The sequence below is a fragment of the Terrapene carolina genome, unplaced genomic scaffold (genome assembly GCF_002925995.2).
Source record: "Terrapene carolina triunguis isolate 2854851 unplaced genomic scaffold, T_m_triunguis-2.0 Scaffold132, whole genome shotgun sequence".
NCBI lineage: Eukaryota > Metazoa > Chordata > Testudines > Emydidae > Terrapene > Terrapene triunguis.
This window is the reverse complement of record NW_020664483.1, coordinates 24,240,156-24,264,257: the sequence shown is the minus strand read 5'-3', so window position 1 is coordinate 24,264,257 and position 24,102 is coordinate 24,240,156. Positions and strand designations below refer to the sequence as shown.

The window sequence follows — 24,102 nt, the reverse complement described above, 5'->3', positions numbered from 1 at the left end:
GTGGGAGAAGTATGGAACAGGGTTTTTTTGGAGGGTGGGAAGGAGGAGGAAGAGGGTTAGGGTTGTGACTAGGGTTAGGATTGTTAGGGAGCCTCCCCCATGCAGACCCTGGCTGACACCTAGCCTCTTTCATTCAGTCAGGCACATCTGCCCTCCCCCCATGTGTCCCTGCACCCCCACTCAGCCACCCCCTCTAGCATGTGTCCCTGCACCCATCTCCCCGTCCCCATATGGTGCTGCCATCTCCCATTCAGCCCCCGACCCAGTCTGTCCCGCCCCCAGCCCTTCTGAACCTAGCCTGTGACCCTCCAGCAGCCCCATGTGTCCCACGCTGTCCGTTCCCCCATACCCTGTGCCTCCTAACCTGGCCTCTTCTCTTCCCTATCCACAGCTGGGGCTGCTGCTGGGCAGGAGCAGCTGCTTTCTGTTATGGTGCCACAGCAGCCCACGGTGGGCAAAAAATGTAACTGCAGCACTTTTCTGTGGAGAAAAAAAATTCTGCGGGGCACATGAATTCTGTGTGCATGCAGTGGTGCAGAATTCCCCAAGAGTACTTAATGTAGAAGTATTAGTGTAAAAAGGTTTTTCCTACCACATGTAAACAATCTTACAGCCAGTTATTTTACCAGCATGCAGAGATGCTCATGATTTTATCATATTTTGAGTTATTCTTAAAGCCCCCAATCCAGGAATCACAAATCTGAATTTTAAAAATGAGTAAGTTTCTCCACATCCATTAGGGTTAGAAAAGCTTGAAAACATGACACAAATAAAACCTGAAGGCTCAAAATCCAGAAGAATCCCAAATATTTTAAAATGTTCATGGTTTTTTGCACTTGAGTCATGATTTCTGAGTACTTGGGTTTATCAATACTGAGCATGACAAGAAGTTCCCCAATGCTGTTTAGAAACATAGCCAAGACTTGATGTGTCATATTATAAAAACCAGAAAGAGACATTCATAAAATTATATCAAAGTGTGCTCTTGCGGCTGGTGCTAAATTAGCGATTTGCATCTTAATACTCAGCTTCCTCTGCAGAATGTGTAAATCTCTCGTATTGTAAAATGTTATCTTGCACAGACCAAGCTTATCAGAAAGCTACTCAAAGTAGTCCTAGACATGACTTTACACTGATTTGCACTCAGTTACTATGAATAAAATGCCTCCTGAATTTAGGTTTGCATCTGTAGTTTTAGACTTAATAGGCATAACAGACATCTAAATTTTATTCACTTTAACATTACCATAATCTTTATATTCACAGCTATATACATTCCCTCAGATCTTATCTTCAGTTACCAAACTGTAACTGAAGGTAGGCTGGTTACTACACCAAAATGAGCTTTACCATCTTTTCCTGTTTTCCTCTCACTTGAGATGAACTCCGTTAAAAACCACCCAAAACTGACCCCTTGTTAAGCTTGACACGCATGGTGTGCGACAGCTTCTCTTCAGCACTCAGGAACATTAGTCACCAACCAGCACACAGATTTTGCTGTTATCAGAGCCCTAGACCAACTATCTTTTTAGCCTGGAAGAAGGCAATTCCTAAATTCTTGCTTTCTGAAGCCAGATATAATTTTTTGTTGTTACTGCTATGTAAGAGCTAGGTACTATTATTATTATTATTATTATTTAAATGGTTTAACTCTTAAGCATGATAAAGCTGTACTCACTTTAGTGTCCATACAATTATTTATTTTCTGCTGCTGACACTTACCCTTCTCACCTACAGTAATTTAGAACAGATATAAACTTTATTAATCATTTAAAATTAGTAAACAATCTTGATGCTGTGGTATCTCTTGTAGCCAGTGGTAAAATTCTTGTAAGTGTACAATTAAAATCTGTCCCTTTTTCTCTCTTGTTCTTTGTGTTTTAATACACACACGACACAAAGAGCACACTAGGTGCACTAGAAGTCACTATTGCTTCATTAGCTTCCTGGACAGACCCTTCTCACTTCCTTACCCCTGTACTCAGATCTTTTCCTTTATTCTCTACATGTACAATATTTATTCCTCCTTCTCTTTGCAGTCATTTAGGGTACGTCTACACTTACCGGAGGGTCCGGCGGCAGGCAATCGATGTTCTGGGATCGATTTATCGCGTCTGGTTTAGACGCGATAAATCGATCCCGGATCAATCCCGGAAGTGCTTGCCGTCGACGCCGGTACTCCAGCTCGGCGAGAGGAGTACGCGGCATCGATGGGGGAGCCTGCCTGCCGCGTCTGGACCCGCGGTAAGTTCGGACTAAGGTACTTCGAATTCAGCTACGTTAATAACGTAGCTGAATTTGCGTACCTTAGTCCGAAGTGGGGGCTTAGTGGGGACCAGGCCTTAGTCTAAATCCTCTGTACAGTCAAATCTATGCCCTCAGTAATTACTAATTTCAGACAGCTCTCCCCCCCGCCCACATACTTCCCATATACACGCAAAATGGATCTTAACACTTGAATTTTTATTATGGAATGATAGATGGCTATTAAATATTAATGTTAAAGTATATTTCAGCATCAAGACTTAAATAAAACAAAGATAGCTACTCAGTCAACAAGCAAATTATAAAGTAATGGCTTCAAGTACTACATATCTAAAACAGGTGCAACTTTGAGATTCACAACAGGTTCTCCTATTATACATAGCTACATTCTTTGAAAATTGCTCCCATGCTGCCATGAAGTTTCTGAGTCATAAGCTACTGACTAGCTCATCTAGAGCTGCTAGAATTAAAGTGGCATTTCTATACTAGAACAGTTCTTATGGCTTTCTTTTGCCATAATTTAGGGTGGGATTTTTACAAAGCATTCTGCATTGGACTAACTCTGCTCCCACTGAAGTTAAATGTAAAATGCCCACTGACTTCTCCGGAAACAGAGTTAGTCCAACACTCAGTGCTTATGAAAATCCAAATGTTAATGTATACATTACCAAAAACTCTACAGCTTCTCAATCCTGCAACTATAGAATGCTTATTAATAGAGAGTCCTAAAGACCAGGAAGTGGTCTAGCCTTCTGCCTCTGGACAACTGTGATCCAAAATGTGTTTGGTCATCTAAATTAAGTCCTTAATTAAACTAACATTTCAAGACTATTTATCACAAAAGCCAGCATAAGGGGAAGCTGCTGCTCAGGAGAGACCAAAAAGTAGAATAGCAGGGGTGATGCAGGTTGAAGTGAACTACCACAGAATGACTGCATAATGCTAAGTAATAGGCACTACTATTGGCCTCATTTCATAATTAAAATTCACAAAGTTTTCCATCCATAAGGAAATTCTGCAGATATGTACACTCAGAACAGTTTCAACGGAAAACACTTCTTCTGCTTCTTCATCTTAACTGAGAAGTGTCCTTTCACCTTTCAGCCAGTAGTAGAGGCAATAATACAAACTGAACGGCACTTAGAGCAGGAAAATTTTATCAGGATCGACTTAGGGCTGGTCTACACTGGGGGGGGGGGGGAGAAATCGATCTAAGATACCCAACTTCAGCTACGAGAATAGCGTAGCTGAAGTCGATGTATCTTAGATCGACTTACCTCACGTCCTCACGGCGCGGGATCGAAGGCCGCGGCTCCCCCGTTGACTCCGCTTCCGCCTCTCACCCTGGAGGAGTTCTGGAGTCGACAGGGAGCGCGTTCGGGGATCAATTTATTGCGTCTAGATGAGACGCGATAAATCGATCCCTGATAGATTGATTACTACCCGCCGATCCGGGTAGTGAAGACGTACCCTTAATGTAAAAATGTATTTCTCAAAAGCAATTTTGAAGCCTCTTCAGGGTTAGCTTTCTTTCAGTGATGGTACTGCTTAGGTGCAGGGCTGCTCTTTATGTTTGACTGTGCTACAGACTTGAGTATTTGAAATCAATGGAGATGAGTAACTGGATAATGTTGATTCAAGGTAACACTTAGTTATTTCTCTTGCTTTGAGCTTCACATAAAATGATTTGGTTTTTAGTTATAGACTTGCACAAGGCAAGTATCATACTAGTGCTCTCATTATGTAAAAACAGATGTTTCATGATTTTTAACAGTATCAGAGTGCATTTGGAACAGTTAAACAGCCTTTTTGGATTGCTGTTTAGTACTTTGATTTGGTCTGCAAATTAAGTTTTACTTCCTATGGACCAATATAATCGAGATTTAAGTACTGGTATGCTGGCAGCATTTAGTATGAACTACATCCACATGCACCTGGCCAGGTTTAAGTTCACAAACAAGACACGCACACAAACCTACAAAAGCATTGAAATTCTTAGCTGGAAATTAAACCCAAACATTTTCAGAAACCGGTGCTTAAGTTAGGAACCTAAATAAGTGGTCGGATTTCCAGAAGTGCAAAAAACCCACGTCTCCCACTGACGTTTCAACTGGCATTTATGATATTCAATGCCTTTGTACGTTGTGTGTCTGGGGAACAGGAGGGCAGAAAGATTAAAAAATTAAAAACAATAACATCACTTAAGGGAAACACTACTGGTGTACAAGTATTTTTCATAAAACTATGTAAGTAAAAGCAGGTATTATTCAAATATACAGAGGGGTGAACGAAGTTTGGGAAACGGAAGAGGATCAAGAAATGTAACGGGCTTTTCATTTCCTAACTTCTAAGAGCATTTCAGATAAAGAAAGAAAACCAAAGCTATTTGACAATATCCTATTGAACTGCTCTGCTTAGGAGTTTGTCACGCCTTTGTATAGTACTGTGTTGAGTGAAAAATATCCACTAAATTACCCTTTTCATTTACAAACACTAGGTGGCACCAAACTCCTCATCTACAGATATTCCTCTCAATGTAATTGTTACATACTTGAGTTTCTGAAAGTGCAAACTGTACGGAGAGATTTTGGCAAACCAATAAAGTGCCTGAACCCACTATTGCTTATTGCTAAAAGCAGCCAAGTTAGCAGGCCATAAAATGGCCATGCAGCAGCCTTAGCATAACCAAGGCAGGAGGGGAGGGGGTTTCAGGTGCCATAGAAAGGTCAGCTTGACTCCGCGTCCTTCCTGATAAGAATTCTGTTGAAATTGCTGATACATGAATTTTAGAAGAACAGGAAGTTTGTCCATGTGCCCTCAGGAATGTGTCTGACAGGGCCTCAAGGCGTGCAAACTCTGAAAAAAACACACCTGGTTAATCGATGACCAGAAGGAAACCTCTTGCTTGACCTCTAAAACTGCTTGCTTAACAAGTTTTCTTTAAGTGACATGTCATTGTATTACTAATGTATAAATTAGGGGGGAAGTATGAGTTAGCTGGACTCTTCGGGAGGGTTTCTTCAGGAATTCTCCCTCTGCCGCTGTGCCATTCGAGAGCCACACTCAGCTTTGGTAATTATTGAGGGCTGGGGGTGTTTTACTAACCTGTTGCAGATGTAAGTGCTTGAGACTAAGTAAAGTTTAGCTTTAAGTGTAAGCACTCTTGTATTGTCCTGTTTGTGCCAGCCATCTATCGGTCGGATGGCCGTGTCTCCCCTGATTTATTTCCTGACACCACCTCACAAAGAGTAAGTTACCAAGAGCTTTGGGTTGAAAGAACCCCAGGTAACAGAATTTGAAGGCCCCAGCGAGGATAGTAGAGAGGAAGGAGACGGATGGTACAAATAGTTTGTAGTTTGCCCATTGCAATAGGAGGTAAAAGACAGCGGGGTGGGGTCGCTCCCTACAAGTTTCCGTGTCGCAGTTCATGAGTTAATTTACCGATACATTCCGTTACTTGGATTCAGAACTCAGGCTGATTGCCTGCTCCAGTGGAGGAAGTTATGTCCAGAGACAGGGAAACAACTGGAAAGAAAGAACAGTTGAAAATGATGTTGGGAAACAGACTGACAGATTTTGTACAAAAGTATGGGGGTAATGGACTCTGGAAGCACGGTGCCTTCACTGGCCCCCGAGCCTTCCTGCAGCTCCACAAGCAATGGGATATCTGGGTTAGTGCAGGAAGGTGGGGAGGTCTGAATGTTAGGGCAAAGAAAAAGGCTGTTTTGCAGGGGTTGTGGATGGTTGCAACAACACTGGATCAGGAGATAGATTGGCTAAAAGACCAGGTGCAGAAATTGAAAAGAATCAGAGCTGAAAAGGAAAGTGAAGTGATTAATTTGAAGGCAGAATCTGATGCTCTCAGAGCTACGTCTCTGACACAAGCAGCACAGATTGTAGGAATGCAGAAGCAGGTGTGTGACAGTGAGAGGGTCAGTGGCAAGCTGCAGGAGGAAGTTTCTGAGTTGACACAGCAGACCACAGAGAGCAAAGTTGCAGTCAGAGCCCTTTTAAAGAACATAAGAATGGCTCTACTAGGTCAGACCAGGGGCCCATCCAGCCCAGTATCCTGCCTTCCGACAGTGGCCAGTGCCAGGAGCCCCAGAGGGAATGAACAGAACAGGTAATCATCAAGTGATCCATCCCATGTCGCTCATTGCCAGCTTCTGGCAAACAGAGGCTAGGGACATAAATAGGCCTTTTGTTTTTACAGAAATGACAATGTGGCATGTATATATTACTTTAAATCCCCATTTTTACTGCTAAATTTTACTGTTACCTGTTAGCAACTGTCTGAAAACAAAGTAATCATGTTCTGATTACAACCATCAGTAGTCACATACATGCTTTGTATACATTTAGTATAAAAGCTCTAAGTAACAAAGAAAATAGACAAAATAATAATCAGAGAAGAGCAAAGGTTCCATGGCAACTGAGAATAGGAGAGCACAAACAAGCAACAAAAGCCTTCAGAGAAAAGTGAACATGAGAACATAATGGCCCTACTGAGTCAAACCAAAGGTCTATCAAGCCCAATATCCTGTCTTCCGACAGTGGCCAGTGCCAGGTGCCCCAGAGGGAATGAACGGGTAATCATCAAGTGATCCATCCCTTGTTGCTTATTCACAGATTCTGGCAAACACCATTCCTGCCCATCCTGACTAATAGCCATTGATGGACCTATCCTCCATGAATTTATCTAGTTCTTTTTTGAACCCTATTATGGACTTGGACTTCACAACATGCTCTGGCAAGGAGTTCCACAGGTTGACCGTGTGTTGTGTGAAGAAATACTTCCTTTTATTTGTTTTAAACCTACTGCCTATTAATTTCATTTGGTGACCCCTAGTTCTTGTGTTATGAGAAGTAGTAAACAACACTTCCTTATCTACTTTCTCTACACCAGTCATGATTTTAGACCTCAATCATATCTCCCCTTAGCCGTCTCTTTTCCAAGCTGAAAAGTCCCAGTCTTCTTAATCTCTCCTCATATGGAAGCTATTCCATGTCCCTACTCCTTTTTGTTGCCCTTTTCTGAAACTTTTCCAATTCAATATATCTTTTTTGAGATGGGGCAACCACATCTGCATACAGTATTCAAGATGTGGGCGTACCATGGATTTATATAGAGGCAACATGGTATTTTCTGTCTTATTATCTATCCCTTTCTTAATTATTCCCAGCATTCTGTTTGCTTTTTTGATTGCCGCTGCACATTGAGTGGATGTTTTCAGAGAACTATCCACAATGAGTCCAAGATCTCTTTCTTGAGTGGTAACAGCTAATTTAGACCCCATCATTTTATATGTACAGTTAGGATTATGCTTTCCAATGTGCATTACTTTACATTTATTAACATGAAATTTCATCTGCCATTTTGTTGCCCAGTCACCCAGTTTTGAGAGATCCTTTTATAGCTCTTTGCAGGCTGCCTCGGTCTTACCTAAGTTTAGTAATTTTGTATCATCTGCCAATTTTGCCACCTCACTATTTACCCGTTTCCAGGTCATTTATGAATATGTTGAACAGGACTGGTCCCAGAACAGACACCTTGGGGACACCACTATTTACCTCTCTCTCTCTTCCGAAAACTGACCATTTATATTTACTCTTTGTTTCCTATATTTTAACCAATTACCAATACATGAGAGCACCTTCCCTCTTATCCTGTGGCAACTTACTTTGCGTAAGAGTCTTTGGTGAGGGACCTTGTCAAAGGCTATCTGAAAAATCTAAGTACACTATATCCACTGTATCCCATTGGTCCACAAGCTTGTTGACCCCCTCAAAGAATTCTAGTAGATTGGTGAGGCATGATTTCCCTTTACTAAAACCATCTTGACTCTTCCTCAACAAATTATGTTCATCTATATGTCTGACAATATTGTTAGACTTCTAGCATTGGTAAATAAGCACTTTAAAAACTTGTCTCCTTTTAACTGTCTGCCATTACATGATGTAATTGAATGGGACTCTTTTTTTATTTGACTGTTTCTGATCAGACTCTGCCTGTATTTTATCAGGATTCAGAAAGCAGAAGCCAGGCAGACCACGGGGAATGCCTGAGATTGATTTGTGCCCTTAAGGCTCAGTTGGGAGAGCAAAGGGGGAACATGGCAGGGATCAGCGGGAATTGTAGTTGGGAGGAAGACATAGAATAAGAGGAGGATCCCAATGCATACCCCCTTATTGCAATTATGAGCTGAAGGACCCTGGTGAGTTCACCCTAGATCCCATCGGGCAGTCTCCATATAGTCCCCTACAGGAATCACTGGAAGAGCTGGATAGACCTCCTCCAATAGCCCCCATAGTCAATACCTCTGTCACAAAAAGGGGACCTCAGGGAGGAACAGAGGAGCAGCTGGAGACTAGACCCTTTACCCCTGACCAGGTTAGGGCAGTAGAGAAATCAGTTGGCCCGCTGAATAGGAGCACAGCCTTGGGGTGGATGGTAAGAGTATCTGGCATGGCTGTATTCACTCCGGCTGATGTGTCAGCTATATGCAGGGATTGTATGTTCCCCAAGGATTTTGCAGGGCCCCCCTTATGATATCCAGATGCGCCACCCCCTGGAGCAGATGATACAGAGAAGCACATAATTGTACAGAGAGAAGTAGTACACACCCTCTTCCTGGGAGAAAGCCCCACAGTTATATTTCACCAAGAGAAGAAACAGTCCGGGGAGAGAGTAGCAAGTTATATAGGCAGAAAAAAACTGGCACGGAGACATTCTGGGCTGACAAATGTCATTAACCCAGACTTTGCAGCCCTCCCTTTCAAACAAGCTTCAATCCAAGGATTTCTCCCTTTAATTTGTATGGCCTTAGTGGATATGGATCCGGCAGCAGTTCTAACAAGAGATATTGAGAATAGAGCAAAGCAGGCCTCCGAGGTCCAAAAGGATTCCACTCTCCTAAAAGAAAAACTGATAAGGTGGCTGCTATAGCCCCTCCAAGTAGCACGCAGGAAAAGGAAAGAGGAGACAGACCCAATAAGGGACGAGGCAGAACCCATGGCGTGGGGAAATTTGGAAGCAGCTTTTAAAATATGAGCAAAAGGAAACGATACACTGGCTGCCTACTGCTGAACTCCTAGCGAAATTGGCAGAACATGAACTGGCCAAGCATCGAGGAAAAAGCGCCAGTGCACCACCGATTGCTGTCCTATAGGGAGGATGGGCGCCCCAGGATCCCCCAATTGTGGCACAATTAAACACTGGTGGAGTGGGGGAGGTTCATGATTTATGTGAAGTTTGCAGGAGGGGCGTTTGGACAAAATTTACCGGTAGACTCAGGTGCCACCTACTCCCTAATTAGTACCCAAAATAAGCACCTGTTTGGACCTCCGACTGGAGTCAAAACCTTACAGGGATTTAATGAGGTACAAAGCATCGTCCCCTTCTGTAAAAAAATCACATATAGTGTGGGAACGAAGAAGAGTCAAGGGCAATTTGGCTTGATGGATTTGGGGGGAGAAGGTATTCTAGGAATAGATGCTCTGAGGGAATTGAGAGTGCTGGTTGATTGTGCTAACAGGGTTTTGTGGGAAATGCCTCCTTGCACCCCAAGGGAGCCTGTGGAGATTTCAGTCAGCTATCCAATAGCAGCCCTTAAGGCATCTGAGGAATTGGAATGGGCTGCTTGACCCCCAGAAGTTTTAGCAATTGCAGAGAAATATCAGGAGGTATGGGACAAGAATAAAATAGAATGTGGTAAAATTGATGCAGAATTCCTAGTCACAGGCCCTGATCCTCCAAGCCAGAAGCAGTATCGATAGCCAAAGGAGGCGGAAGCTAGTCTAAAGAAAACAATTGATGGGCTTTTGAGTTTTAGTGGGACAGCTCAGCACTAACAATGCTGCCCTATGGCCTGTCCTTAAGAGTGATGGCAAAACTTGGAGACTTGTTGTGGATTTTTGCCCCCTCAACTGGGTGACTCCACCTATGGCCCCCATAGTGGTTAAATATCAGGAGGTAATGGCTTCCATTGTAGGAGGGGCCCAGTGGTTTTCAGTTTTAGATTTGGCTAATGCTTTCTTTGCTATCCCCTTACACCAGGACAGCTACTATAAAATTTGCTTTCACTTTTCAGGAAAAACTATTGTGTTTTGCCCAGGTCCCCATGGGCTGGAATAACGCACCTGTTATCTGCCATGCCCATGTAGCAAAAGTGTGGGAGAGAATGCCTGAAAGGGATAGTGTGATTTCTTATGTGGATGATATCCTGGTCTGCACACAGACACAGGAGGAAAATTTAAAGGTGTTGGACAGAGTGCTGCAAAAGATTCAGGAAACAGGGTTTAAAGTAAGCCCAAAGAAGGCCCAACTGTGCTCCCAGCAGGTACACTATCTTGGGGTAACCCTGGGACAAGAAGGGCGCTCCCCTGACCAATAAAGGGTTGAATTATTTCTCAATGACCCAGCCCCCACAGACATAACCGCTCTGAGATCCTTCATGGGCATGGTTAACTTTTCCTGAGATCTTATAGAAGGGTTTTCAGAAAAAGCAGCACTGCTGCATGAATTGTTAAAGAAAGGGTCAGAATGGAACTGGGGCCAAGAGCAGCTGGAAGCTATGGCCCAGTTAAAACAAGCCTTGGCCCAAGCCCCAGCCCTATCATGTCTCCAGGGAGGAGAACCTTTTGTATTACAACTGGCAACTACAGACAAGGGAATGGGAGCTGTGCTAAGCCAGAACCATGGAACAGGTTTCCAACCTGTAGCTTATGCCTCCAAGACCCTGAGTGAGATAGAGAAGGGATTCACCCCATGTGAAAAGGTGGTCTTGGCACTCGTTTGGGCACTACAGCATTGGGACTACCTGGTGGGTTTGTCCCCTGTGTTACTAAAAATAACCCACTCCCCAGTGAAGCATGTACTCACTGGCAAAATCAACAATGGCCAGGTATCTAGCCCTCGATTGGCAAAATGGACCCTTGCTTTGTTAAACAAAAATGTAGATATGGACAAAAACCCAGTACTTTCCCCAATACCTTACGGCCTCCTGATAGAGGGGGAAGAGCACGAATGTCCATTACCTGAGCCACTGCCTCGGGAGCCGTCGCTTTCGAGGGAGGGGCCGTGCTGAGTGAGATGCTGGAAATAGCAGATATTGTTTGGTTTGTGGACGGCTCGTTTTTACAAAAATGGCCATCTGCATGTGGGCTTCGCTGCTTTAAAAGTGCCTACGGGCGAGGTGCTGAGGGCACAGTGTACATTATATTCTGTCCAAGCAGCCGAAATTGTGGCTATAGCAGTAGCCCTCGAAAATACCCCCACCACTCAGGCGGTAGCCATTTTCACAGACTCAGACTGGGTCCTTGGGTCCTTAGTGGATTGGGTTCCGGAATGGAAAAAGAGAGGGATGAGATCTGCAGACTGGAAACCCATAGCCCATGCCAACAAAATGACATACGTGTGGGCATTGACGAAGGCCCGGAACACTGTGGTACACTTGGGAAAAGTCAGAGCACACAAGAAGGGGAATGAGGAGTCAAAATGGAAAAATCGGGCATTTGAGGAACCAAGGAGGGGGGCCAAAGAAGGAAAATTGTGGCAGCCAAGAAATGGGGAAGGTATAGCTCCGATAGCTGCAGCCAGAAAAAGACTCAGTACAAATAGATTTAATAACCCTCCAAAGCCAGTATCCCAGCCTGACAGAATTAGTGAAAAAGGGAAAGCACCGGGAGTGGAAGGTGTGGCAGAATGAATCAAAATTAATTCTAGCAACTAAAGAAGGGGAACCAGAAGCAGTCTGGGTGGTTCCTGCAGCATTAAGAACAGAAATGATTTCCCTAGTTCACGATGGGGGACACCTAGGAGTAGAGAAAACCTTAACCTGATTGCAGGCTGCCGACTGGTGGCCACACATGAGCAGCAATGTGGAGCAGTTTGTAAATAACTGTCTACCATGGCTAGTAATGCTGATCCCAAAATAATCAAAGGACCTATTCTCTGATGTCTCAGAGAATAGAGGGACCATGGGCCCGAATGCAAATTGATTTTATCGGGCCGCTACCGAGGACAACAAGGGGTAATCAGTATTGTCTGGTGATTGTTGATCCCTTTACTAAATGGATTGAGGCTATCCCTACTCAAAATAACACAGCTTAAACTACACCTCGGGTGCTCACTGAACAAGTAATAACCAGATGGGACATCCCAAGGGAAACTGATTCAGACCAAGGGCCCCACTTTATTGGGGAAACCACAAAAGGAATCTGCCAAGTGTTTGGAATTAAACAAATACTACATATAGCTGGACACCCCCAAAGTTCAGGCCAAGTAGAGCGAACTAACCGTACTCTAAAAACAGCTCTCAGAAAAGTAGTAAACCAGCAAGGGAAGGATTGGGACCAAAGACTGCCATTCATCCTGATGGCTATCAGGGGGTCCGTGGCATCGCCTGGAGTAACTCCATTCAAGACAATGACTAGGAGAGATATGTCTTCCTCAGGACAGTGATAGGAGGATGGAACAGCATGGAAACCATGAAACTATGAAACAGTAAAGAGTAATTTTGTCAACAAATTGCATCCAGTTTCCAACAATCTATAACTATCTTCCCTATAAACTGACAGGTCTCAAGAAAATATCACATTAGCTTTAAGTCTAGTGGGAACAAATACAAATTGCTGCTACAGCCTTTTTACCTCAGTACCTGATCTTGGAGAAAAGAGGTTTTTCCTCCTCTAAAATAATGTAGCATGTTCATTTTTATTAATGACAATGGCACAAAAAGTAGGAGTGTGCTAATAAAATTTACGGATGACACAAAGTTGGGAGATATTGCCAATACAGAGGAGGACAAGAATATCATACAAGAAGATCTGACCAATCTTGAAAACTAGAGTAATAGAAATGGGATGAAATTTAATAGTACAAAGTCATGCATATAGGGACTGTGGCAGGGCAGGGGTAAACCCCTGGAATGCCCTGCTAAAATGCTGGCTAAGCCCTGCTTTCTGGTGGGAAAGCCAGATGCAGGGGTCTGGGCAGCCAGCAGAGAGCCCAGCTGCAGGCCCTAATGAGGGCCAGCTCACAGCAATGACTTGAGTTAAGTAGAGACAGCTGGGCTGAGGAAGGGGAGGGCTATAAAAGCCCTGGAGAAAGCTCAGTCAGGAGGCTAGCCTGGGAGGGGATAGGAGGCTTACATCTCTGTCTCCTCACCAAAGGCAGGGAACCTCATGGTGGTTAGACCCTGGGAAGGGTCTGAATGGGGATAACTGTTGGGGGAATAAGGGGGACTACACAGTTGCGCTGTAAATAAAGACACATGGGTGAAGCACCAAGAAGGCGTGGGGACTCTATTGAACCAGCCAATGCAGGGCACAGGCTCGAGAGGGCGGAGACTTGTGCGGACCCTGTGACAGGGACAAAAAACAAGAATTTTTGCTATAAGCTGGGGATATATCAGTTGGAAGTGACAGTGGAGGAGAAAGACCTGGGTGTATTGGTTGATCACAGGACGACTATGAGCCAGCAATGTGATGTGACCGTGAAAAAGGCTACTACAATCCTAGGATGCATCAGGCAAGGCACTGGTGGGACCTCATCTGGAACACTGTGTGCAATTCTGGTCTCCCATGTTTAAGATGAATGAAAATTGAACAGATGCAGAGAAGGGCTACTAGGATGATCCAAGGAATAGAAAACCTACCTTATGAGAGGAGACTCAAAGAGCTTGGCTTGTTTAGCCTAACCAAAAGAAGGCTGAGGGGAGATATGATTGCTCTCTATAAATATAACAGAGGGAGGAAGAGGAGTTATTTAAATTAAGCACCAATGTGGACACAAGAACAAATGGCTATAAACCAGCTATCAAGTTTAGGCTCGAAATTAGATGAAGGTTTGTCAACACCAGAGGAGAGAAGTTCTGGAACAGCCTTCCAAAGGGAATATTGGGGACAAAATAAAATAAAATAAAATAACTGGCTTCAAGACTGAGCTTGATAAGTTGATGGAGTATGATGAGACTGCCCACAATAGCACGTAGCCAATCTGCAACTGCTAGCAGCAAATATCTCTAGCAGCCAGTGATGGAACACTAGATGGAAGGGCTCTGAGTTACTACAGAGAATTCTTTCCCAGGTGTCTGGCTGGTGGGTCTTGCCCACATGCTCAGGGTCTGACTGCCATATTTGGAGTTATGAAGGAATTTCCTCCCCCAAGTCAGATTGGTGGAGGCCCTAAGGGGTTTTTCGCCTTTCTCTGCAGCATGGGGCCTTGGTCACTTGCAGGTTTAAACTAGTGTAAATGGTGGATTCTCTGTGACTTGAAGTCTTTAAATTATGATTTGAGGACTTCAGTAATTTAGCCAGAGGTTATGGGTAAGGCTCCGTGTTTGTCACGGATTCCATGACTTTCCATGACTTCCGCAACTTCTGCAGCAGCCAGTGCACCCGAGCAGCTCGGGCAGCTCCAGGCCAGGCTCACCGGCCACTGCTGGGGCAGTCTCGGGCCCCAACCCCCACTCCCCAGCAGCAGGAATTTGGGTGTGGGGGGGCTCAGGGTTGGGGTGCGGTGCTTACCTGGGGGGGGCCCTGAAAGGGCGACAGCAATTTCCCTCCCTCAGCATCTACCTCCATGTGCTGCCTCTGCCTGCATGCAGGCACCGCCCCCCCGCAGCTCCCATTGGCCACAGTTCCCAGCCAATGGGAGCTGCAGAACCGGGGCTTGGACCGGAGCAGAGGCAGCATGTGGAGCTACGGTCGCCTCTTCCCAGGAGCCAGGTAGGGAGCCTGCTCCAGCCCCCCCCCCAGTACCCACAGCTCCCCCCTGCACTGTGTCCCCTGAGCACCCACAGTGCCCCTCCCACCTCAGCACCCACGGCCGCCCCTCTCCTCAAGTCAGTCAGGGGTATATAGTAAAAGTCATGGACAGGTCACGGGCTGTGAATTTTTGTTTACTGCCCGTGACCTGTCCATGACTTTTACTACAAATACTTGTGACTAAAATGTAGCCTTAGCTATGGGTCTATTACAGGAGAGTGTGGGTGAGGTTCTGTGGCCTGCAATGTGCAGGAGGTCAGACTAGATGGTCATGATGGTCCCTTCTGGCATTAAAGTCTGAGTCTATTAACAATGTGTTTTTAAAAGTTCTTGTTCCAAATAATAACTTTTTTTTAAACAGAGGATAGCTTCCCTGAGTTCAAATGATGAGAAACTAATTTCAAGAAAAATGCCAGAGAGGTCAACTGGTGTTGGACGTGAAGTCTTCATACAACAGCAAAGGAATACTTTGTAATATAAATACCGCTATACTAAGTGGCAATAGGATCCGGGAAGGAAAAGAAAAGGTCTTTTTGTTTATTTTAAAGAAACAGCGGCAACTTTTAGGAAGGAAAAAGTCTGCATTTAATTTTATGTTGTGTAATTTTAAGTTGTAAGCTCTTGAAGTAGGGACTGGATAAATAAGGTAATCGTACCAGTAGGTATACACACACTTACACAAAACAGAACCCTTATGGAATTTGAAGTCTGCTGCATGCAGGTAACACAGAATACCAACACAAAGCATAAAAATTAAACTGCACATCATGCATGTAGTAAAACAAGAGTTCACAGAATTCAGATTAATAGGGATACATACACTGAAATGATTGCTGATTCCAATGTATCCAGATTTATACTAAACTGAAGTCTATAAAGACTGACCACTACTTGTGCCAGAAGCAGATTTCCAGTAAATCACAGGCTTATGTATAATTCACAAGAATTTTTCAAGAAGCAGCACAGTGTTCTGCACCAAAAAGGCAAGCAGTTTTATTTTATCCCACAATTGAGCTGGATTTGAATGAGGCATATAGTTTGGAGCAGCAATTATGAGACATGAAATGCTGAGAATCCTACCCTCTACCTTTCTGCTACTTTAAATCAATGTGAATGTAGGGAAATACTGTGCTAGAGTACAGCTCACTAAGATCTCATTTTAAAAATAAGAAATGGGCATCTCTAATATAACTGTATGTGTACAAAGTGATTTTAATGTTCACAGAATATTTGACTTCTTACTGCTCAGCATTTTCAATAATGTGAATATTAAGATCCCTGATGTATATGTAGGCCCAATGATTACAACAATGAAAAGCAAGACGTAAGTTATTGCTTAGGCTGTATCAGTGCGCCTTTGATGGCTACAAGTTGTACATGCAGCTGCAGAAAAACTACCCAGACAGTTTTAAGATCTGATTTATGATTAAACTCTGTAGGTGAAGAAACAAAGCATTTGAGATAAACTCATACAACGTAAATTAAGAGACTCACCACCCCAGTTACTATGGCAACCTGCCTTTGACGGATTTGGTCTCAAAACTTGGGGCTAGCAACATGGAGATAACATGCACGGCTTCGAGCAATAAAAACTGGTTTCCAGGGCTTTTGATGCCCGGTTTATTAAGGAGCACCAAAGAATTCTGAAGTAAGCAGTAAGCTGTTCTCTTTGCTCAGGGTAAAGATCTGTACCGATAGACCAGTAAAAAGAGGAGAGGAGAAGACTGGGGAAGGGAAATCCACCCTGAGTGGCTGGTAGGCAAGACTCAACACAAAAAAATACTGGTGCAGTCAGGATGGGGAAAATGTTAATACAGTACTCACATTTTAAGCTGAGGGCACCAGAAATATGTTAGACAATAAAATGTACAAATAATGATCCATTAAAAAAAAAAAAAAAAAGACGTCATTAATGCTTAAGTTTAGCTAAAGAAATATGTTGATTAGTGAAGTGCAAGACAGTGTATGCAGATTACCTGAGGATTTACTCATCTTTGCTGTAAATATAGCAGTAGATTTTTCCTTGTCTTTAACAGAAGCAACTTCTCTCTCCGCTTCTTTCTCAATAGCTGCAGGTTTTCCTATACTGACTACCTCTTTCTCAGTGGACAAAGGTGAAACATCAGTAGGCAATAACACCACCTTGGATACTTCAGGCACTTCTCTGACCAAAACCTCTGAGGACTTTTCCAAGGCATGAATATTTTCTTCAGCTTCCACTTGCACATTCTTTAAAGACAGATCATGGGATAGTTCTGGACAAGGCAAGTGACTTATCTCAGCTTTGATCACATTAGTAATCTGTTTACTTTCATCTTTGTGGGATAGTTCTTTGTCGGTGTTTTTTGTCACCAATTTAGGAGCAGTTTTAGGACTGACTAATGTCATAAAGTCTTCTGTCAGTGTGACTGGAGATGACTTTGTGAGTAAATGAACTTTGTCTACTATTTTTGATTCCTTAAAAACAGACATATTACCTGAATAGGCCACAGTACTCAACTCCTCCATCTGAAGAGGAATTTTTTCCTTGGCTATTTCTATAAAAGCTGACTCAGAGGGCAAAGTAGTAGTAGTTATGGAAGATTCCACTTCAGGTTGGAAAGACTCCAAATAGGGTTTGCCAGTAGAATGTAGCAAATCTCTAAGTCCCTCCTTACCATCATCATCTGTTACAATCTTGTCAGTATTTTCAACTGAATTATCTTCCACAGTGAGGGATGCAACTACTTGTTCTTTCTGAGGAAGCTCAGGTGTTGGCTGACCACTAAACAAGGCAGTTTTTTCCGACTGGGGTGACATTTTTTCAAAGGACTCAATATGTTCAGGCACATGCTGTGAAACACATTCTGTTATTAGTGTCTTTGAATAATCTATAAAGGCTGGGGAAGCAGATTCACTGGAGACCTTTGTTTCTTTAATTAAGTCACAAGCAATAGATATATAAGGAGTCTCTATTTCTTCAGCAACTGAACTACTCTTATGATCAGGTTCTTTTAATACAGCTTCCTCCTTTGCTTCTTGTGCCTGTGTTAATGATACATTCACTGCCGCTTGGTATGGCGGAGATTTCCCAGACTCTTGTTTTACATTCTCATAATCAACGACAGGAGTAAAAGCTTCTGATGGGGAGGCTTCAAGCTGCCCAGCAGTGGCATCTGCACCAGCAACTCCAGTGTTTAATGGGGCTTCCATAACAATATCAGGCAAGACTGGTGATGGGGCAGCTTCAGCTCCTTCAAATGAAAGACAGAGCTGTATCACAGGTTTCAAAGGCTCTTGTGATGACTCAGATGTTTGGACTAAATCTATCTTTGTTTCATAAGCAAGTTTTGTACATGTTGCATCATGCATTTCACTTTCATATGCTTCTTGTACTAAATCTGGAGTAAGACCTTCAGGCATATTTGTTGCAGTATCAGCAGACATCTCTGATAAACTATCTGTTTTAGCATAGTCAGCTTCCTGGCTCTGCCTGTCTACTACTTCAATGCTGGTATCATTCTGTTCTGTGCCAATCTGGGCATTCATTTCTGCTATTTTTTTCTCATCCGTTTTATTTTCTGACATATCCTCCTCTAATGGAGAAAGAGTTTTAGCTATATTGTCCTCAATTGTTACAGTAGATTCAAATTTAGCACAAGTAATATAAGCTTGTGAAGATTCTTTTATAGCTTCTGGGGTGCTTGGGAAAGAAAGATCTTCATTACTGCTTTCACTTTTGTTTTCAAGATCTTTTTGTATTGTTAGTATCTGAAGTTTATCTGCATCATATTTCTCATCTAAACTGCTTTCTAATTTGCTATTTATCTGACTTCCAACAACCACTTTCAAGCTGCTAACTCCATGGCAAGTATCTTTTACCTCCCATATTGGCTCAAATGGTTTGAAGTCTACATATTCTTCCCTTATAGGAGTGTTTTCTTCGAAAGCCACTTTTTCACCATGATCATTGCTATCATATTTCACTTTCTCAGAAGATGCCTCTTCATCATGCTTTCCAAATAAATCAACAGGAACTTTTGGAGATGTATGGTGCTGATGTGCAGGGATTTTTTCTAGGTTAAACCTTTCTTTACTGTTCTCTAGCAGCTTTTCTTCTATAGTCTGTGATATAATGGCTGCTTCTGCTGTAGCAAATGGGAATTCCATTTCTGAATATTCCATCTCTGGAACATCTCTGGCATTTTTCTCTACAAGAAATGGATTCCTTGCAATTTCTTTAGTTTCTTTATAAGCCTCACTTTCATTTTTGTTGTAAATGCTTCTTGCAGGTAATCCATCTGATAGCATATCAAAGGTTGCGTGCTCTTTAAAGGGATCGGTTGAGAGAGGAGAGAGAGAAGGAAGAGAAGCAGCAGTGTCAAGCAGGACTGCAGTGAAATCCTCTTGGCCAGACGACATAGTGCTACCTGGCTGCTCCTGCAAGTCCATAACTTTTTCTGTGACCATGGACAGAAAGGAAAGTTAGAGAATGCAAGTGTTCTTAAAGTTAATGCAAATTGTATGACAAGTTCAAAATAATATTAGTTATTAAAATATTCCTCTAAAACTATCATAAATATTACTAGCCATTAAAATAAAGTGTGGGTTAGACTATAATGTTATTCTATTTCACCTCTTTTAGCAAGCAGGGAAGTATGCAAAAAGTTAGAGAAGCAGCAACTTTATGCAGTGCAAAGATTAGTTAAGATCAAAAGATCAGAGGAGAATAGTATCCAATCCAAGTATCACCAATAAGAATGTTAGGCAACTCTAACCAGGTGTGTGTGTTGGCGGGGAGGTGGGAGGGGAATCGGTCTTATTTTCCCTTTTACAAAAAAGTGATTCAATGGATAGCATATTAGAAGAACAGCCACTGAGTAAATGCTATACCATGGAGTTCATTTACACATAAAATACTGCAAAAAGTTATTACTGATTAAAGCTTTCGCTAGTCAGTAAGAGCAACTATGCTTTAAAATTTTAACCTGTTAATTGTATCACATGATTTCCTGTATCAAGAGTCCAAGAATCTACAGAGCAGTAGCTTGTTTATAATAGGAACTATCTGCCATCTATATAAATAAATGCATATTTGAATCTTGAGCAGATAAACTGCAAGCTTAGAATTTGGAAGATAAATGCTATTCTTGGACCCATGCTAACTTTTAGTAAATGCAAACTAGTTGGAAGGAGTTAATGAGATGACAGTCAAAGTGCAGAATGTACTCTAAGACAAAAGGCTAGCAGAAAGAACTTGCCTGCAGAGGAGTGCATCAGAGGCTCAGATGCAGCAGGAAGAGCAAAAAGGGTCTCATCTGAAAAACAAATACATAAAACCTCAGCAGAAATAAATAAAGGCTAGGTAGTTTGAAAAGAAGAGTAAGCAAGCAAGTATTCCGTTCACAATCAGTAACAATGTGTAATTAGTATTTACATCCACGTTGGAAACCACAGGACTATACACAAACCAGAAAGTATGGTGTCTCTGAATTCAAAATTCTCCATTTTATCATGAGGGTGTTACTAAGGCTACCTATGCTTCCCCATACCCCCAAGCCAGGAGCTCGTTCTAAGACAGAGCAGTAAACTACAGCAATTAGTCTTCATTCTTAATTGTCCAAGCTTCTATGCTACTAGTACTCCTGGGGGAATTCTGCGCCACTGTCCATGCAGAATTTGCACAGAAATTAATGTTGTGCACGCAGGCCAGGACGCAGCATCAGGCTGTTTCTCCCTCTGGATCCCTGGGCTCTGGGGGTATAGGGTGAAGGTGTCTGGGCTGGGGTGGGCTCCACAGCTGGGCTCTGGTGGGGAGGGGATGCGAGCGTCTGGGCTGGCGGGGCCCACAGCTGAGCTCTGGGGGTAGGGGGGGCATGCGAGTGTCTGGGCTGGGAGCTCTGCAGCTGGGATCTGGAGGATGAGAGGGTATGAGTGTCTGGGCTGGGACGGCCCTGCAACTAGGCTCTGGGTGGGTGAGAGGGTAGTGAGTGCGGGTGTCTGGCCTGGGGGGCTGCCCCACAGCTGGGCTCTGGGTGTGTGTGGGGGGTAGGGGATGCAGGTGTCTGGCCCTCCTGCTGGGCTCTGACAAATAAAATATGCAGAATTTTGCAGAATTTTAAAATATTGTGTGCAGAATTTAGTTTTTTGGTGCAGAATTCCCCCAGGAGTATACTAAAGCAGAGGTTCTCCAACTGGAGCCCATGGACCCTGAGGGTCTGTAAGGGTACACCAGGGGATCCGCGAGTCATTTCCAGCTCCAGGGGTCACGATTAGTGGGGCCGGTGGCCCCGGACAACTCCTTCCCCGCCCTCCCAGTGCCTTCTGCACACTGCGGAACAGCTGTTCCACATGTGCAGGAGGCGCTGGGAGGGAGGGGAAGGAGCGGGGACAGGGCGCACTCGGGGGAGGGGGCAGAAAGAGGCAGGGAAGAGGAGGGGCAGGGGTTGAGCAGGGGTGGGAAGAGATGGGGCAGGGGGTGGGGCCTTGGGAGAAGGGGTGGAGTGGGGGCAGGGTCTGGGGCTAAGCGGGGGTTCAGCACCCCCAGGGAAAATTAGAAGCAGTCTTGGGGGGCCCGCAAAGATTTTTAAATCAAAATGGGGGTCCTTGGGTTGCTAAAGTTTGAGAACCACTGTACTAGACTCCTAACAATATAAAAGAATAAATTATCCAGAGTTGATGCTGCCATGTTGTCCTTAGTTTACCCATTGTAGCCACGTGTCACAGAAAGATGACTAATGTTGCAACATTCGAGTACAAGACAGGAAGTTAAAGGGATGCCTTTAAATTAAAGCTGCTCTCATTAAAGTTAATAAATGCAAAAAATTTAATGTACCGTATATACTCGATCATAAGCCGATTCGTTTATAAGCCAACCCCCCCTCCACACACACACACACACAGATGGATAAGTAAAAATGGAAAAATTTCATGACCCGTTCATAAGCTGACCCTATAATTCAGGGGTCAGCAAACTTTGGCTCCCGGGCCATCAGGATAAGCCACTGGTGGGCTGAGATGGTTTGTTTACCTCGAGCATCCGCAGGCACGGAGGTAAACCTAAGTAAACGAAGTGTCCCAGGCATGTCAGCCTGACGGGCTGGGACAGCAACTGGTGGGGAAATTTTTGGGGGGAGGGGAGAGAAGCTAGAGGTCAGGGGAGTAACCCCTGTGACCCACCCCCCACATAACCCCACCCCTAGCCCGGGACCCCCACACTCTCCCCATCTCATCCCTTCCCACCTTATCTGGGGAGGACCAGAGGAGGATGTCCCTGGCCTAGCTGGAGCTGCTCCAGCAGGCTAGGCAGCACGGCCAGGCAGCACAGCCACAGGCTGCTCCGGCGGGTCAGACTGGGCAGCACGGCCGCAGCATGTTCCAGCAGGCTGGGCCGGGTGGCACGGCCACAGCGTGCTCCAAGGGGCCGGGCGGTGCAGCCACAGCCTGCTCTGGGGGGCGGGACCGAGCGGCACAGCTGCAGCCTGCCAGCCCCGGAGCTGCAGCTGCTTCAGAGGCTGGGGGGAGAGCAGCGTGGCCAGAAGCAGAGAGACTCTGGCCCCGCCTCTTCCCTTCTGGCTCTGCTGGCTGTGCTGCCTCTCCTTGCTCCCTCTGTTGGGAGGAGGGGCTGTGTCCCACCTCTCCCTTCCTATACCCATTCATAAGCCGACCCCCTTCTCAGGTGCTTCCCTTTTTTACTAAAAAAAAAAAAAATCAGCTTATGAACGAGTATATACGGTAGTTAACTTAATTTTAGTATTTAAATTATCCCAGTTAGAGTCTCAATTTCTCATCTCATTGAGATGAACAGGGTAGAAGGGTTGCTATTATTTGTTTGAAAACAACTTTTCTGAATGGCTAAGTTTACAGAAACACACACTAAATGCTCCTAAAAAGCAGGCTGCAAGATAATGTATACTGTCTTTTGTTGCTTTGTTTTTAATCTGGGTTATTCCCAGAGATCCCCATTGTGCTTCCTGGCAACATCACAAAATATCAGACGTCTTATTGTAAGCTACAGCATCTCTGATGTCACATAACAATGCATTACAAGATATCTTCAGTGAACTAGGAAGTACTACAGAGGTGTACAGAGGTGTCCATCATTAAATGAAATTTATAATTTGCAGGATATTTCAAGATATAGAAAAAAGTTAGCGAGACTCTAAAATAATGAATTATGCAATTTTATCCATGTGGTTTTCTTCAGTTCCTGATAATATATTAGTATATATTTATTTGGAAGAACTTTCCTAGGAGTTTCTGTATAACATTGACAATCTCTCTCACACTGGCTGTCCAACTAAGAATCTGAGCACAACACATAAGGCAGATTCAGTGTACAATGTGGCATGTAAAAAGGTGCAAAACATGTTCAATGGGTAGCAAACAATTGGAAAAAAAAATCACTTCTATCATTCAGCCAATTTTTGCCAAACCTGGTTGTGCAAGTAGCTTAAGATGAACACTATTCACATGCCAAATTTCAAAATTGAGCCAATTTAGTTTTATGAAATACATGTTTTTTCTTTTTAAATGAAAAAATTAGAGTTTGGGGTTTTTTAAATTTCTAGAACTAAAATGGCTGTACGGATTTGCTCAAACTCTTTATCCTAACGTTCATTTTAGCAACCACAAGTAGAAAATTTCAACCCTAATTCAGAATATATGAAAGCACAAATCCATGGGGCCGGATGCGCTGCATCCGAGGGTGCTAAAGGAGTTGGCGGATGTGATTGCAGAGCCATTGGCCATCATCTTTGAAAACTCATGGTGATCGGGGGAGGTCCCGGATGACTGGAAAAAGGCTAATGTAGAGCCCATCTTTAAAAAAGGGAAGAAGGAGGATCCGGGGAACTACAGGCCAGTCAGCCTCACCTCAGTCCCTGGAAAAATCATGGAGCAGGTCCTCAAGGAATCAATTATGAAACACTTAGAGGAGAGGAAAGTGATCAGGAACAGTCAGCATGGATTCACCAAGGGGAAGTCGTGCCTGACTAACCTAATTGCCTTCTATGAGGAGATAACTGGCTCTGTGGATGAGGGGAAAGCAGTGGATGTGTTATTCCTTGACTTTAGCAAAGCTTTTGATAC

The 24,102-nt window shown here is 43.8% G+C and overlaps 1 protein-coding gene across 3 annotated transcripts in view; it reads right to left on the bottom strand.

Annotated features, from left to right (window-relative positions):
* Positions 1 to 24,102, bottom strand: part of RTN4 (reticulon 4) — a 96,152-nt gene that overhangs the window by 41,650 nt on the left and 30,400 nt on the right. The window contains exons 1-2 of one of the 3 annotated variants that reach the window (XM_029911904.1): positions 20,274 to 20,326; positions 17,010 to 19,472 (exon numbers count right to left, since the gene is read on the bottom strand). The exons of 1 other annotated variant lie outside the window; for it this stretch is intronic. In XM_029911904.1, coding sequence (XP_029767764.1) covers positions 17,010 to 19,472; positions 20,274 to 20,289 — 2,479 coding nt within the window. In that variant the 5' untranslated portion in view covers positions 20,290 to 20,326. Of the gene's footprint in view, positions 1 to 17,009; positions 19,473 to 20,273; positions 20,327 to 24,102 lie in introns of those variants that run through there. One more of the 3 variants, XM_029911905.1, reaches the window with a different exon arrangement.